The sequence below is a fragment of the Mus caroli genome, chromosome 1, assembly GCF_900094665.2.
Source record: "Mus caroli chromosome 1, CAROLI_EIJ_v1.1, whole genome shotgun sequence".
Lineage (NCBI taxonomy): Eukaryota > Metazoa > Chordata > Mammalia > Rodentia > Muridae > Mus > Mus caroli.
The window spans coordinates 55,108,382-55,123,143 of record NC_034570.1 but is presented as its reverse complement, the minus strand read 5'-3'; the positions used below and the strand labels follow the sequence as shown (position 1 = coordinate 55,123,143).

The 14,762-nt window shown below is 40.8% G+C and overlaps 1 protein-coding gene across 2 annotated transcripts in view; it reads right to left on the bottom strand.

Annotated features, from left to right (window-relative positions):
* Window positions 1-391: 391 nt before the first annotated feature.
* The window catches only part of Icos (inducible T cell costimulator), a 27,227-nt gene continuing 12,856 nt past the window's right edge, over window positions 392-14,762 (bottom strand). For both annotated transcript variants that reach the window (XM_021174623.2, XM_029479108.1), the window contains exons 3-6: window positions 6,775-7,113; window positions 6,108-6,214; window positions 5,181-5,265; window positions 392-3,004 (exon numbers count right to left, since the gene is read on the bottom strand). In XM_021174623.2, the coding sequence (XP_021030282.1) occupies window positions 2,991-3,004; window positions 5,181-5,265; window positions 6,108-6,214; window positions 6,775-7,113 (545 nt within the window). In that variant the 3' untranslated portion in view covers window positions 392-2,990. The remainder of the gene's footprint in view (window positions 3,005-5,180; window positions 5,266-6,107; window positions 6,215-6,774; window positions 7,114-14,762) is intronic.

Genomic DNA, 14,762 nt, shown 5'->3' with positions numbered 1-14,762 from the left:
GACATTGTCTGTCAAATGCATTTCTTACCGACAGCTAAGGATGGGTCAATTTTATTATCAAAACAGAGTAATGGTTGGGAGATACAGATCAGTGGACTCGCATTCTAGACATTCTGACTTCAATCCCATTATCATGAAAACTAGGTCTGGTGACTCATGCTTGCAATACATCGCGATACTCACAAGATAGAGGCCGAAAAATCAAAAATGTAAGGTTATCCTTAGCAAATTTGAGGGCCAACCAGAGCCACATGAGACCATCTCTAAACGACAAAATAGAATAATAATAACATTTTTACCTGTTTAATGAAATAAGCAACCAGGACACCTCAAAGCTACAAATGAACTCATGAATAAGTTGAAACGTGAGGAACAGAGGACTTCAAAATGCTCTCTCACAAAGCATATTTATTGGCTGTTCGAGAGCAGAATCCCTTTACAATGGAGAAGCTTGACAGAAGATGAAAACAAATCCTGGCAGTAACTTGGCAAACCAAAATGTGAGCCGCCCTATAGGGCACAACACCACTTCTGTGTTATTTCTGATAAAGACGAGTAACCTCATTTCATTCATGAAGATACATTAGAGTGACGCCCCAAAAGGAACATTCTACAAAATAATGGTGTGTGATCTGCAAAAGAGCCCAGGCTACAGGCTGTAGAGAACTGTCTAGACTGAAGAACACTCCCGAGACAGGTCAATCGAACACAAAGGGACGTCCCCAGCAGAACTTTCAGCTCCTACATACATCCTAGAAGCCAGGGGAAGATTTTGAATGCAGACCAAAGACTAGAGGGTAGTGACATATCAGTGTTAATTTTCTGATATTGGTGACTGTCAAGTTATCAAAGAGTGCAGTCTTCATTTCCATAGGAAATAGGCACCATTCTGTGGGGCCAGGAGGTCAATGCAGAAACTAACTCAGGCACAGAGCATGCTGTTTCCTGTGCTTCTGACTCTTTTGTAAGCTTGTGAATATTTCAGAGTCTAAAAGGGGAAAAGCGAGACAAAGGGAGCAACTATCTTATGTAGCACGCAAGGTCATTGGAGAGCAAGGGCTAATTTGCATATGGTAGCTAAGGTCATCACTTCTTCGCCCCCAGAAAACACAGCAAGGTTATAGCCCATTGCTGCACACAAGTGCTTAGCCTTTACTTCGTACTATTGCTAACATCTTTTAGCAAGTGGCTCCTCTTTAAGCCAGATTTTATTTCACAGAAATTTTGTTCTTCAAGAAGTCGTTGTTAGGTATTCGTGTTGGGAATGGGGATCCTTCAAGGAACAGAGTAAAGCACCTTCACCCTCACACAGAAAGGACCGTCCAACTTGGGGAATGCCCTAACAAAGCCAGACTGCCTGAGTCATCTGAAGAGAGAGAACACCATACTTGATTCAAATTACACGTTCAGTACTGTACTGTACATAGCCAGCACTACACATGCTTAACGTAATAAGTATATACTGACACACAGCTCACATTTAAAGTAAACTGTAAGTAAGCAACTATAACTTAAAACTATGATGCAGCCATATTTTACTTAAAGTCTGTGGGTTTTTTTGTTTTTTTGTTTTTTTATGTTGCATACACATTGGCTGCTCCAGAAGTCTTAGGCATGCAGACAGGAAAGTGGAGAAAATGGTCCAGGTCAGAGCAGTCAGTCATATGCTGTTTACACTTCAGAATCCTTCCAACGAACTCTAAATCAACGAATTCTATCTTAAAGTGCTAGGGCTGACTTCCAGGCTGCACAGTGTCTAGGAGAGGGAATTCTGTCTTGGCCCTACTGTACTTCCCAGATCCTAGAGACCAAAGCAGCAGCTTGTCCCAGGCTCGGTGGCATCTCCCAACTCTGGGACTCCAGCGTAGCCTGGAATGCTGCTCCAGGGGGACTACTTCAACCTGTCAAACCCAGAGAGAGCAAAGTGTGGCTGTAGTCTGGCAGCCACCACCCAGAAACCGCAGCTTTCAGGCTAAATAGACAATTCATTCTACCCCAGGAGAATGTTTGCCCATTAACAGAGGGTTGCTTTCCTTGCTTGCAACTTTAATATGATCTACAAAAATAGCTAAGCTTGTGATTAATAGCACCATGGAAACACAGATAATAGTAGAAAACACCACAGCAAAATTAATTTGCTTTTGTTTCTGAGAAATGTTTACTACCACTAATATCAACATAGTAAACCATATTAACTGAATTTAGATGTCTTTTCTGGAAAAAATTACTTTGGCAGGGAGAATATGGGAACATCATATCTACTTTTTTTTTTTTGAGTAACAGGGGTGGAAGGGAATATAGGCTGAGCTTCCTATTTGGAGTGACTGCAAGCTGCCAAGTAGACATTCGGACATATCTTTAAGTGGAAATTTGAAGGCAAGAGCAGGCATCTAAGCCCTGAAGCAGTGATCAGCTAGAGTCTAGAAATTGGAAGAGAGCATGTTGGTTCTAATGCATGAGTTCGATGAAGTATATACATCAAATCGCAGAAACAAGTGCTTCTGTTGTGAAGCATCTCCCTCTACTGTCTGATTCTAGAAAGAATGCTGATCTCTATGGAAAGAAAACGGAATCTGAAAAATGAGGACAGATGGTGGCCATTGACTGCCTGTGTGCTTTACAGGTTCATACCCTTGGCATTTTTGTAAAAAATGCTGGAGATATGTTTGTTTTCCTGGCCAGTGCATAGCTAGAATCAGGCGCGGAGAGAGGGGCATTTTATCCCAATGAGGTCTGTTTGTTGAATACATATGAGCTGGGTCTTCCATAAGAAGGGGTTCATCTTAAAAGGACTCAGCAAACCCAGGGCAGTCTGCTGAAATTCTGAATGACTGATAGTCACTGATCCAGACAAACAAAACACCAGCAGAATGTTGTCTGTAGTTAAATCAAGTCAGGTGCCCTGTAGTCCAGAAAATAGAAGAATTTCTCCATTCAAGTTTCAGGGGAACTAGTCCGTGCGTTTCCTCCGTGGGTCCCCGTGTTCCAGCTTATGAGGTCACACCTGTAACAAAACATTCAACATGAGTTGAATTCCCTCCCAACAGCTTTCTGCTTTTCCTTGTAGTGTGTACAAACACACACACACACACACACACACCAGTCTTCAGGTCCTCATTTCCCCTGAAGTTTTGCTCATTCCACTCTTGATGTGAGGATTAGACATTACCTGAACTCTGAACCTTCCTTCACAGGGTCCAGCTGCAGTCAAGTAAGACTCTCATGGGCATGTGCTGACTGCTTCAGCACTGTAGTGCCACGTGACCCCCCTCCATCCCTGTCCCCACTTTCCTGCCTCTGGCTTTACCTGAAGACATGAGAACAGCTTTAATTGGAGCCCAGTTCAGGGAGCACGGAGAGATGCTCTCTGCATCCAGCTCCCAACTGTTGGTAATGAAACCAGTGATTAAGCATCTCATACCCTGTCCTTCATAGAAAAGAAATTATGGGAGGCCTCTGTACAGCTGACAGAGGTCCCATTAAGGCAGACCTCCGGAACCTAGCACCAACACCTTGCCTTTTCTTCTTGCCCCGTCTCTCTTCCCTCCCCCTTTGCTACGTCTCCCTGGGATCACCACTCCAGTGAACTATTTACACCCAAGTCTTTATCACAGGCTCTGTTTGAGGGAATCCAAACTAAAATGCAACGCGTTATTATTAAGACAGTGATTGGGGTGAAGTATGCTGTTGTTTTCAGAAGCAAAGTAATCAAATAAAAGTGATTGCAAGAGGCAAAGCTGTGATCTTAACTCTCTGGGAAGGAGCCACTGACTGTCTGGACCTCAACTCCAGCTATCTAAAGAGAGAGGAAAGAATAACAGTGCAAGGCCAGACCCTCATCCATGCAGTGATTCCATGACAATCTATGTGTGCCGCTGAGCCATTGAGTGGTAGCAAGAATGTGGTGGCTTCTGTTTCTTTTCCCGTCCTATGTACATCATCCTACCATGGGCGCAAGATGTGTAAAATTTTCCACGGTGGGTGTTTCAAGCTCTCTGGCCATTCCTCAGATTTGACAGTACTCCCCTCTAACTCTCCATGGACTAGGCAAGAGCTCCACCAAAGTGTTCTAACCTTGTATATTTTTCCAAACAACTGAGTGTTTTCATGAACTCCCCTCTCCCCAGAATCCACCTAAATCTCTCTTCCCAGCCTCATCTAAAATTCTCATCACCCACACGGTACCTCACTCAGAAGCTTGCATTTAAAGGATAGTCAATAAATGATCACAACCTGGTTTCATGAACTTTACAAGGAAAAGCCAGATACATCTCTGAAAATCACCTTGAAACAACTGTTAACTATGGATTTTTTTTTTTTTTTTTGGTACTTGGATTTGAACCTAAGACCTCATGCATGGTAGGAAAGTGCTCTACCAGTGAGCTGCACACATCTCAATCTCCTTTTTAACTGTTTGTTTGGAGACAAGGACTCATCAAGTGGCTGAGCCTGGCCTTGTGCAACTCATTCTGTAGCCCAGGCTAGGCTTGAATTGCTAACTTCTTACTCCAGTCTGGGCCTTGTTGCTGCTGCTGCTGCTGCTGCTGCTGTTGTTCTTTCCTTTCCTTTCCTTTCCTTTCCTTTCCTTTCCTTTCCTTTCCTTTCCTTTCCTTTCCTTTCCTTTCCTTTCCTTTCCTTTCCTTTCCTNCTTTCCTTTCCTTTCCTTTCCTTTCCTTTCCTTTCCTTTCCTTTCCTTTCCTTTCCTTTCCTTTCCTTTCCTTTCCTTTCCTTTCCTTTCCTTTCCTTTTCTTCCCCCTCCCCATCTCTCTGATAATCTTGAGACAGTATCTTATAAGTCACAGACGGGTCTCTAACTCACCACATAGCTGAAAATGCCTTTGCCCTTCTGACGATCTGACTCCCAAGTGCTAGGATTACACATGTGTAACACCGTGCCCATCTGTGTAGTACTGGGATGGAAACCAGGGCTTCATCTGTGTTACACTGGCTGAACTCCATTCTTTAACCCTGATAATTTACTAAAACCAATCCACAAGCATCGTTTTTAATATACTACAGAGTACATTAAGTCCAGTTAAAGTGAAAATTCAGACTTTCACATAAAATACTAAAATTATCCTTAGGGAAAAAAGTTCTATTAAAATAGAAATAAACAAATTAATTCCAGTCTTAACCATGAAGTGTGTTCTTCCCTCCCAAAGCCCTAAGGGAAGCTGTACCTGCAAGTCTAGACTTTTTGTTTGTGTTGACTGCCGCCATGAACATGTATTCACTATTAGGGTCATGCACACTGGATCCGTATTTCTGAAAGAGATAGTTAGAAACATGGCTTGTTATCTGTTCTTTCCCATCTTCATGCTTGTTTTCCAAGTGTTTTCTGGATTTTTTTTTGTAGAAGTAGCATGTGACAAAAGTGTAATTATGGACTTAAGCTCAGTAAAACAATATACAAAAGGTTCCCAATAAAAGGCACTTTCTGAATTGGTGAGACGGCTCAGTGGGAAAGGGCACTTGCTGCCAAACCTGATGACCTGAGTGCTCAATTCCCAGTATCTGAAGTGATACAAGGAGAGAATAGATTCATATGCTTACAGTTGTGCATGCATGCACACACACATATACACACACACACTCACATGTATACAAACACATACACACGTATGCATAAACAGACTCACTCATACACACATACACACATATGCACACACATGTGTGTACACACAACACACATGCACACATACTCACACACAGTCTGGCCAACTTATATATTCATACTCATAATATGCAGAATGCAGTAAATTCTTTGATTGAAAAATTTGCTATGTGAACAGCTAAAGAAAAGTTCCACCACAAAAAGATATTTCATTGTCCCTGTTAATATTGTCCGGAATAGCTTTTCAGATATTTTTCTTAAAAACAAGTTTAGATGATGTAACATATAAAAAAAGCAGTTTCCTTCTTAACTACTATTGGTACCTTGTAAGGAAAATGCATGGTCTATCCTATCTTAATTAGTAGGCGTGTCTTAAGGAAAATGTGTGGTATATCCTTTGCTCAGGTTACTCTGAGAAGCATCTGGCATTCTTTGATGAGAAAAAAAAAACACCTAAGAAAGAGAGTATAAGAAAAAATAAAAAATCACTTACCTTTTTTGCAAACCAGATGATAAGTATGCATCCAAAAAGGAGAACCACAACGAAAGCTGCACACCCTACGGGTAGCCAGAGCTTCAGTTGACAGCAGAGCTGGGATTCTGGGTTGGAGAGGGGAAAGTATGTTGATGAAAGACCCTGAAAACGTGTCCTCATTCAATGCTGAGTAGAGAATGCTTTCATAAAATGTAAAGAAGGTTTTTAATCAAGAACATTTACGAATCTAGTGTGTTTACAAATGTGACTAATAGGTGATGCCTTCCTGTCTGCTGCTTTCACAAGACCACGTGGGAACACCCTTGGTGTAACACTGACGTTCATTCGGCTCACCTCATTCTCCAAGCTGCTTCCAACCTTAGGCAAGTAGACGGACTAGCCACTGAGTCATGAAAGATTTTGAAAGACTGTGCCCTAATTCTAACTTAACAGTGTATGTAAATAAATCACTTATTCCAAATAAATATCAACTAATATTAACAACGTATCATTTCATGAATATTTCATCCAAGATGATCGGCTGTCAACTACTTCTAAAGGAATGACAACACACACACACACACACACACAGAGAGAGAGAGAGAGAGAGAGAGAGAGAGAGGAAAAGTCTTGGAGATGAGCATATACTTTTAAGGCACGATGATAAAAGCAGCCAATGCCTTACCATAAATATGCAAATATCCTCCACTAAGGTTCTTTTCTTGAAAAGGAGGTGGGTCAAAAATGGACAGGCTGCAGAAGTAATAGCTTCCCTGGGAGCTGTCTGGGTTGTTTAGGAAAAAAGAGACGCTGTTGTTTGACAGATGATATAGACAGAGCATTGGATTCTTGATGGACTCCGCATTTCCGCTTCCCTTGGTCTTGGTGAGTTCACAGAGGACTTCTTTCTCTCTGAACAATCGCATTTTTAACTGCTGGACAGTCTCAGGGTATTTACAAGAAATCTGTACACCTCCATTGTGAAATGAAAACATCCTATGGTTGGCCGAGTCATTGATTTCTCCTGGATGAAAAAAGAGAACAAAGCAAGTGTGTTATGTTGTGAACATATTGCCATAATAATTATATTTAAGTGAGAATGTGATTTCTTTTTATAAAGCAACTCCTATTTATACCAAAATGAAAGACTTTATAGCCAAGCAAACAAAACCAAATGTGACAAGACAAAACTATGCACTAGAATACACCTAACGAGAAATGGGCTTTTCATGTGATAGACAGAATATAAAATGTTATGTATCAAGTAACATGTTTAGATAATATGACTCAGATAGTCTCCACGCTTTTACAGGTTCCACACTGGGGGGGGGGCGCAGATGATAAACAGATAAACGAATGTTGATTTGCCATCATTTATACTAAGGAACAAAGAAGTGCTCTCTGGGGAAATGTGGTAGGGCTCAGTGGTGTGTTACAGTATTCACTGTAGGGTCAGAAAATGCCTTTAAAGAAGGTTTAAACCTGAAACCAAAGCATGAGTCTCTTTTAACTTAATAAGGAAAAACTTTTAGGAAGATATTATGGTAAATAAAAGCTTTTAAAAGTATACAAATTTACTGGAGCTAAAATTATATATATATATATATATATATAGAGAGAGAGAGAGAGAGAGAGAGAGACAGAGACAGAGAGACAGAGAGAGAGACAGAGAGAGAGACAGAGAGACAGAGAGACAGAGAGACAGAGAGAGAGACAGAGAGACAGAGAGAGAGAATTACATCCTCCAACTGAAAAGGAAAGAAACAGCTCAGCTATGATTGGACAATAGCATGTCTTCCATGTACCCCATTCACTAAGAACCGATTCGACCCAGTCATCAAGGTGAGGTCCCAGGGTTTTGCTTATTTTTTCACTTTTTAGGATCACTGGAACCAGGGTTGGCCTTGAGAGCTACATGGAGATCACAGGAGGAAGACACTGAAATGGTTTTAACCTGGTTATAGATTGTGAACTACTGGCTTATAGGTTCAAATTGTTTGGTTTATTTCATTTTTTAAAAATTATGTATCTTTTTTTAATGAAAAACTTTACACTAAAATTGCTTGGAAAAATATCAGAATGGTAGTTCTTACTCAAGTTGCTAAATCTCTTTTTTTTTCCTTAAAAATATCAAACAATATAAAATAATTTAAAGAAAAAATACCCATCCCTAGTAAAACAAAGAAATATTTCTGTATTTTTGATTTTGACTTTTAGTGGCATTATTTTGCATAGCAAACAAATTATTATATTGTTGTGATCATTTTAATGAGTGTATACTGAGCCATCAGTGTCCATTTTCCATGCTTTATTAAAATTAGCACTGGGATGGTACCAGGACTTTTCTCAGCACTGGGCTTTTCTGTAAACACTATGGCATTTGCCCAAATGCATCTTAGCATATTACTTCCTTAAAGAAGGGTACCACTTACAATAAGATCAGCATCATTATGCTTGGTGCCTTAGCATCTTTTAAGCTTCATCAAAATCCCTTTGAATTTATTTATCAATTCATATATTTATTTTAGTGCCTCTAGCCCTGAGTGTATTCCTCTCATAGTCCTAGGGGTTATTTTCCAATGAGAGGCATGGCTATAAAAGACAAACACAAGTGTTCCAGCTTCTAATTGTATCAGTCAACACAACTTATTCAACCATAAAACAGGAAATGGTAAACAGAATGCCTAAAGGTAGTGTTGCTGGGATTAAGCAATTGCCCTAGAAAATGCAGCTTAAAGTAAGCAAGGCCCTGGAACCAGGGGTGGGAGCAGGACTTGGGTGGCGATTTTGCTCTTCTTTCTTTCTTTTTCTGCTTTATCTCCTAGAGTCAGCAAAGCAAGGAGGCTGGGGGTGTTTCCTTCAATAATCTGCTTTCCAAAGAATGCTGGAAGGGCCCTTGGAATACAGAGAAACCTCAGTAAACTGACACTCATGTTGGGTGTAGTCCAGAAAAGTCTCAGTCAGGGGATTTTAGTCAGAGTCATCTGGGACTGCCATTACCCTAGACTTTAAAAGTAAAAATGCGAGCCAGGTAAAAAAGATGTGGAGTTGATTTTACAAATAGTGTTTTAAATAGCACGACAAGTGCATTTAAAAGAAAAGAAAAAAGAAAAAGAGAAGAGAAGAGAAAAGAAAAGAAAAGAAAAGAAAAGAAAAGAAAAGAAAAGAAAAGAAAAGAAAAGAAAAGAAAAAATGGAACATGGAGCAAAAGGCAACAGAAATGTCAGATTAGACTAGCAAACACCAACTTCATGTGCCTTTGAATTATCAGATGCCCCAAAGTGAAACGGCTATACTCACTATGTTTAGAGAAATGAAAGATATGCTTACAGTCTTATCATCAGGGTACAGGAAAAAATTAAGTCAACTAATTTGAAAAAGAAATAAAACTGGCCAAAATGTTCACTTATTAAAATCCAGTGAGTGGGTTTAAAAGTATTTGAGGCAAGGCTAGAAAGAGTGAAAGACTTGATAATCTAAGAGCCAGGTTAGACAAAAAATATCCAGAATTCAGGCACAGTGAGAAGAGTCAAGACTCTCAACAAGTCATAAACAAAGACTTTTTATTTTAAATATACACCACATTTTCTGTATCCATTCCTCTGTTGAAGGACATCTGGGTTCTTTCCAGCTCTGGCTGTTATAAATAAGGCTGCTATGACATTTACACAATGGAGTACTACTCATCTACTAAAAACAATGACTTCATGAAATTCCTAGGCAAACAGATGGAATTAGAAAATGTCATCCTGAGTGAGGTAACACAGTCACAAAAGAACACACATGGTATACACTCACTGATAAGTGGATATTAGCCCAGAAGTTCAGAATACCCAAGATAGAATTCACAGATCACATGAAGCTCAAGAAGAAGGAAGACCAAGTGTGGGTGCTTCGGTCCTTCTTAGAAGGGGGAACAAAATACTCATGGGAGCAAATACAGAGACAAAGTGTGGATCAAGGAAACGCTATCCAGAGACTGTCCCACCTGGGTATCCATCCCATATACAGTCACCAAACCCAGACACTATTGTGGATGCCAAGCAGTGCATGCTGACAGGAGCCTGATATAGCTGTCTCCTGAGAGGCTCTGTCAGAGCCTTACAAATACAGAGGTGAATGCTCCAAGACAACCATTGGACTGAGCATGGGATCCCTAATGGAGGAGTTAGAAAAAGGACTGAAGTAGCTGAAGGGGTTTGCAGCCCCATAGGAAGAACAACAATATCAACTAACCAGACCCCCACCCCTGGGCTTACAGGGACTAAATCACCAATCCAAGAGTACACATGGATTGACCCATGGCTCCAGCTGCATATGTAGCAGAGAATGGCCTTGTTGGTCATCAATGGGAGGAGAGGCCCTTGGTCCTGTGAAGGCATGATGCCCAGTATAGGGGAATGCCAGGGCAGGAAGGCAGAAGTAGGTGGGTCATCCACCCACCTATAAGGGGAGCACCCTTATAGAAGTAGGGGGAGGGGAATGGAATAGGGGGTTTCCAGAGGGGAAACCGGGAAAGGGGATAACATTTGAAATGTAAATAAATAAAATACCCAATAAAAAAGAAAGTGAATCTCATAAATCATACATTTTAGAATTTATAATTCAAAAAAAAATACACCGCTAGACATACGACCATCTAGATTGTCTAAAATTGATAACACTACCTTCCAAACAATGCAAGTCTAGGACACAGCAGTGAAGTCTTCATAGCAGCTATACAGACTATCCATGAGGCAGCAGAATTAGAAATCACATGTGTGCCAAAAGAAGCCACCTGTCTGCCCAGAACACATTAGAAAGATAGTGAATGTACACACGTTTTGATTTGCTGCATCACCACTGAGAGCAGAGGTGCAACAAACATCTGAATGGCTGCTACAAAATCCACCCATAATGCTCTTGCCTGAAGGGGAGAAGAGAGTTTGCATCCGTAAAGAACATAGAAAGCAAAAGGGTGTGTGTGTGCTAACAACACTTTATCCTTGGCTTGAGGTAATTGTGGGGGTGAGGTAGCCTGTGTGATGGTTATTCACTCTAAGGGTTCATTTATTGTTTATTCACACCTCTGCTGGGTGTTTTGTCTTACAGTCTAAAAGCACGCAGAAGGAAAATAAAGTGGCTTTCCACTTCTTTTCATAGAGTTAAAGGAGCAAGTTAAAAGCAAAAGGGGTGAGATCAGACCACATGCAACGGGTGCACTGGCTTCCAGCGAAGTTGCGCTGTCTGAGGACTTTCCACCAGTGAGTGCCAACTTGTACTCCTGCTGTGCTGCAGCCTCTGTCTCTGCTATCTGCTGCAGAAGATAAGATCAGCGGACAGCTTCTCGGTTCCTTTAGCATTGTTCAGAGAAAATTTCCCAGCAAGCAAACCACAAAGAGATCCTGGGTCAAAACTGTCTATAGCCTCTGTATACACACATCACATAAAAAGTGTGTCAGCAGCTTCCCCTTCTTTGCCTACACTATGACCATCAAGCACTAGGTGAAAATTAGCTTTGGGACTGCTGTGCAGTGCTCAAGGAACCGAAGAGCACAATTCTGGTTCTGCCTAATGCCTGGCATGCAGGTCTCTGCCTAGAATACCCCTGTGAATGCCTCTCTTTCCATCTGTAGAATAAGTGAAAAGAGTGTCTTTAAAGAGTTCTTTCTGCAGAGATGGCTCAGTGGGAAAATTGCTTATTGCACAAGCATGAAGGCTTGGGTTTGGACACCAGAAGCCTGGCATGGTAGTGTGCATTGCTAATCCTGGTGCTGCAGGATCGAAACAGGCAGAACCTAGGGACTTGCAGAGCACATACGAGGCAAAATGCTGATCTCGGGTTCTGGGAGAGACCCTGTCTCGAAATCAAGGTCAAAAGTGACTAAGGAAGACACCTAATGTTGACCATACACACATGTACATGTGTACTTCTGTGCACGCGAGTGTGTGTGCACATGCGCACATACAAACACACACACACACACACACAGAGAGAGAGAGAGAGAGAGAGAGAGAGAGAGAGAGAGAGATCCTTTCCAACACTTACTTTCTGTGGGTTAACGCATCTAGAAGAGATCACAGACAATCAAGAGAGATAACTTCACTGCCAGGTGAGTTCCCTTCGATGATAACATGTTTCCCATGATCTTCCTTTTAGAAAAGAATATTCCAAGGAGTCTGGAAAATGCTAGCGTGAGTGCAACATTCTTTCTTGCCTACAGAAGGATATGGGATGGCTAGGAAGAGTTCAGTTTTTCTTATATGCAGAACCGAGGGTATTAAAATCAACGGCAGCCTCCAGAGTGTCATCTATCAGGTACTCATGAATATTCATGTTGATGATCATTCTTAGCTTAAACACGTCCTGGCTCACCTTTCCATTATTGAATGTGCTAATGAGAAGACTGACTCATGTTTCCACATTCCCTATGTTTAAGTTTTAAGCTTTCAGTCTGAAAAAAAAAAAAGTTTGGCAACTGTACACATGCAATTTGAATGTTTGCAACCACAGTAGTTAAATACTTACCTCAAAATTACTTTGTACCTATAGGATGGATGTGCTAAATATCAAATCATAAATTCTTCTTAGCCTTTAGCTGAGTTTGGCTCATTAATATAAAGAGCGACAGCAGTGCGCTATGACTGAGGAGCACCATGCAAGTCTGAGATGTCAGTTCAGATCCCCAGCACCCATAAACAAAGGTGAGTATGCCAGTCTGCCTAAATAAACCCCAGCACTGAGAGTGGCTGGGGAGAAAGTCTTGGAATTCATTAACAGCCAGTAGAGCCAAATAGAGCTACTCTAGCCAAATCCTTGAGCTTCAGGGTCAGTGAGAGATGCTGTTCTAGAGAAAGGCACTGGTCATTAACCTCTAGCCTCAAGATACATGCATGCATACACATATGCACACGCTCTAATACACACACACACACACACACAGGGGGAGAAAGACAGAAAAAGGGGTGGAAGTAATACTCTTCCTGTAGATACCTACCAGGTTCAAAAAGGTTTGCCAAGCTAGCTGACAGGTTTATTTGTTTGTTTGTCTGCTTGCTTGCTTGTTTTCCCTTTTCATGATTACTTAGGGCCGGACAGATTTAATTCTGATTCTTTAACTCTCTTGAAATATATAATAGTTTTATCTGCCCAGTGTGTGAACAGGCCATGGGCCGCCAGAACAAGCATTCTGCTAATCCACCCGAATGTCTATAAACACCACATATTAGTGATTTCTTTAATCCAAGCACCAATGATACACATTTCAACACTTAAGCTAAAGCACACATAGTAATGTGCTCATTTATATCCTTGTGATGTCTTAAAATCTGAGTTTTAAGTGGAACACTTTGATAGCAATGTACATGTGCCCTCTGTCGACACATCTAGATGATATTCACTCTAGAGAAGAGGTGGTAGATTTTTTTTTTTAATCACTCAGAGCACTACATCTTATAGGGTATACTCTTCTCACCAGGCTCAAACGTGTCACCTGCTGTTGTGATTTTTATAATAATTTTTAAAATATAATGGATTCTATGATATAATACTACCAATGGACTGTTTTCAAAAGCAAAGTCAGAGCTTTTGTATTATGGGAGTTTTCAGATCTTTCTCTTTTCTTTTCTTTTCTTTTTTCAAAAATAAGAGCATTTGTGTCTCTTATTTTAGGGACGGTTAAGATCTCCGGAGCCAGTATGATGATGCATCCTATAATCCCAACATATAGGGGGCTGAAGCAGAAGAATTGCCGTAAGATCAAGCCCATCCTGGGCTACATAGTAAGCTCACGCCCAGCCTTGACTACAAAGTGAGGTGATATCTCAACCAACAGAAAAAAGAAGCTGAACAGAGGAGAAGGAAGAGGAGGAAAAAGAAGAAAACCTCTTGAGAAAGGTCCCTCCCCGAAGAAAGAATCCATGAGAATTCAGAGATTCTACTTGCAAATTGGTGCCTTTGATATCCAAAGTATTTTATTTTTAAGTATCAGATAGTCCACCTAGGACTTACCCAGCTGGGACTCTATAAGCAGTTGTATTAGCTCTGGTTGAAAAAAAAAGCTTTAAAGAAACAAATAGAGACCCCACACCATGCAGAGGATATAAAACAGACTAGCAATGTGATTTTATTCATTTTAACTCAGACTTCTAACCACAAACCTCCACAAAGGCCTCAGAGTGAGAGATAAGATCTTCTGAGTTTGCAATTATTGATAGTGCTTATTAAACATATTTTCTGCAGTCAAACAATGACATGCTTCAGGTGGCTCAGTATAGCACAAGAGTGTGACACAAAAGACTTTTATCAGAGTTAAGATGATTGTACTAGAGACTTGTTACATTTGATCTTCTACTCATGAATTTTAGCATCATTTTTAAAATGTGTTTTCTACCAGTCTTTCATCTCATAAAAACTGCCATTTCTTATGAGTCCACTAGCTAAACCCTTTAGAATCCTGGCTGGTAGGTTCTTATCTGTATATTGTGCCTACACTCACATTATAATTCAAAAACACCCCTAAACCCAATAGGAGAGAGTAGGTTCCATAGTAGGATGAGTGAGCAAAATAAACCCTATGCCATTTAGAGAAAGCAGATCAAAAATGTAAGGAAAACTGGAGACGACCCCCACAAACCAAAACGTTCTCTCTCTCTCTCTCTCTCTCTCTCTCTCTCTCTCTCTCTCTCTCTCTC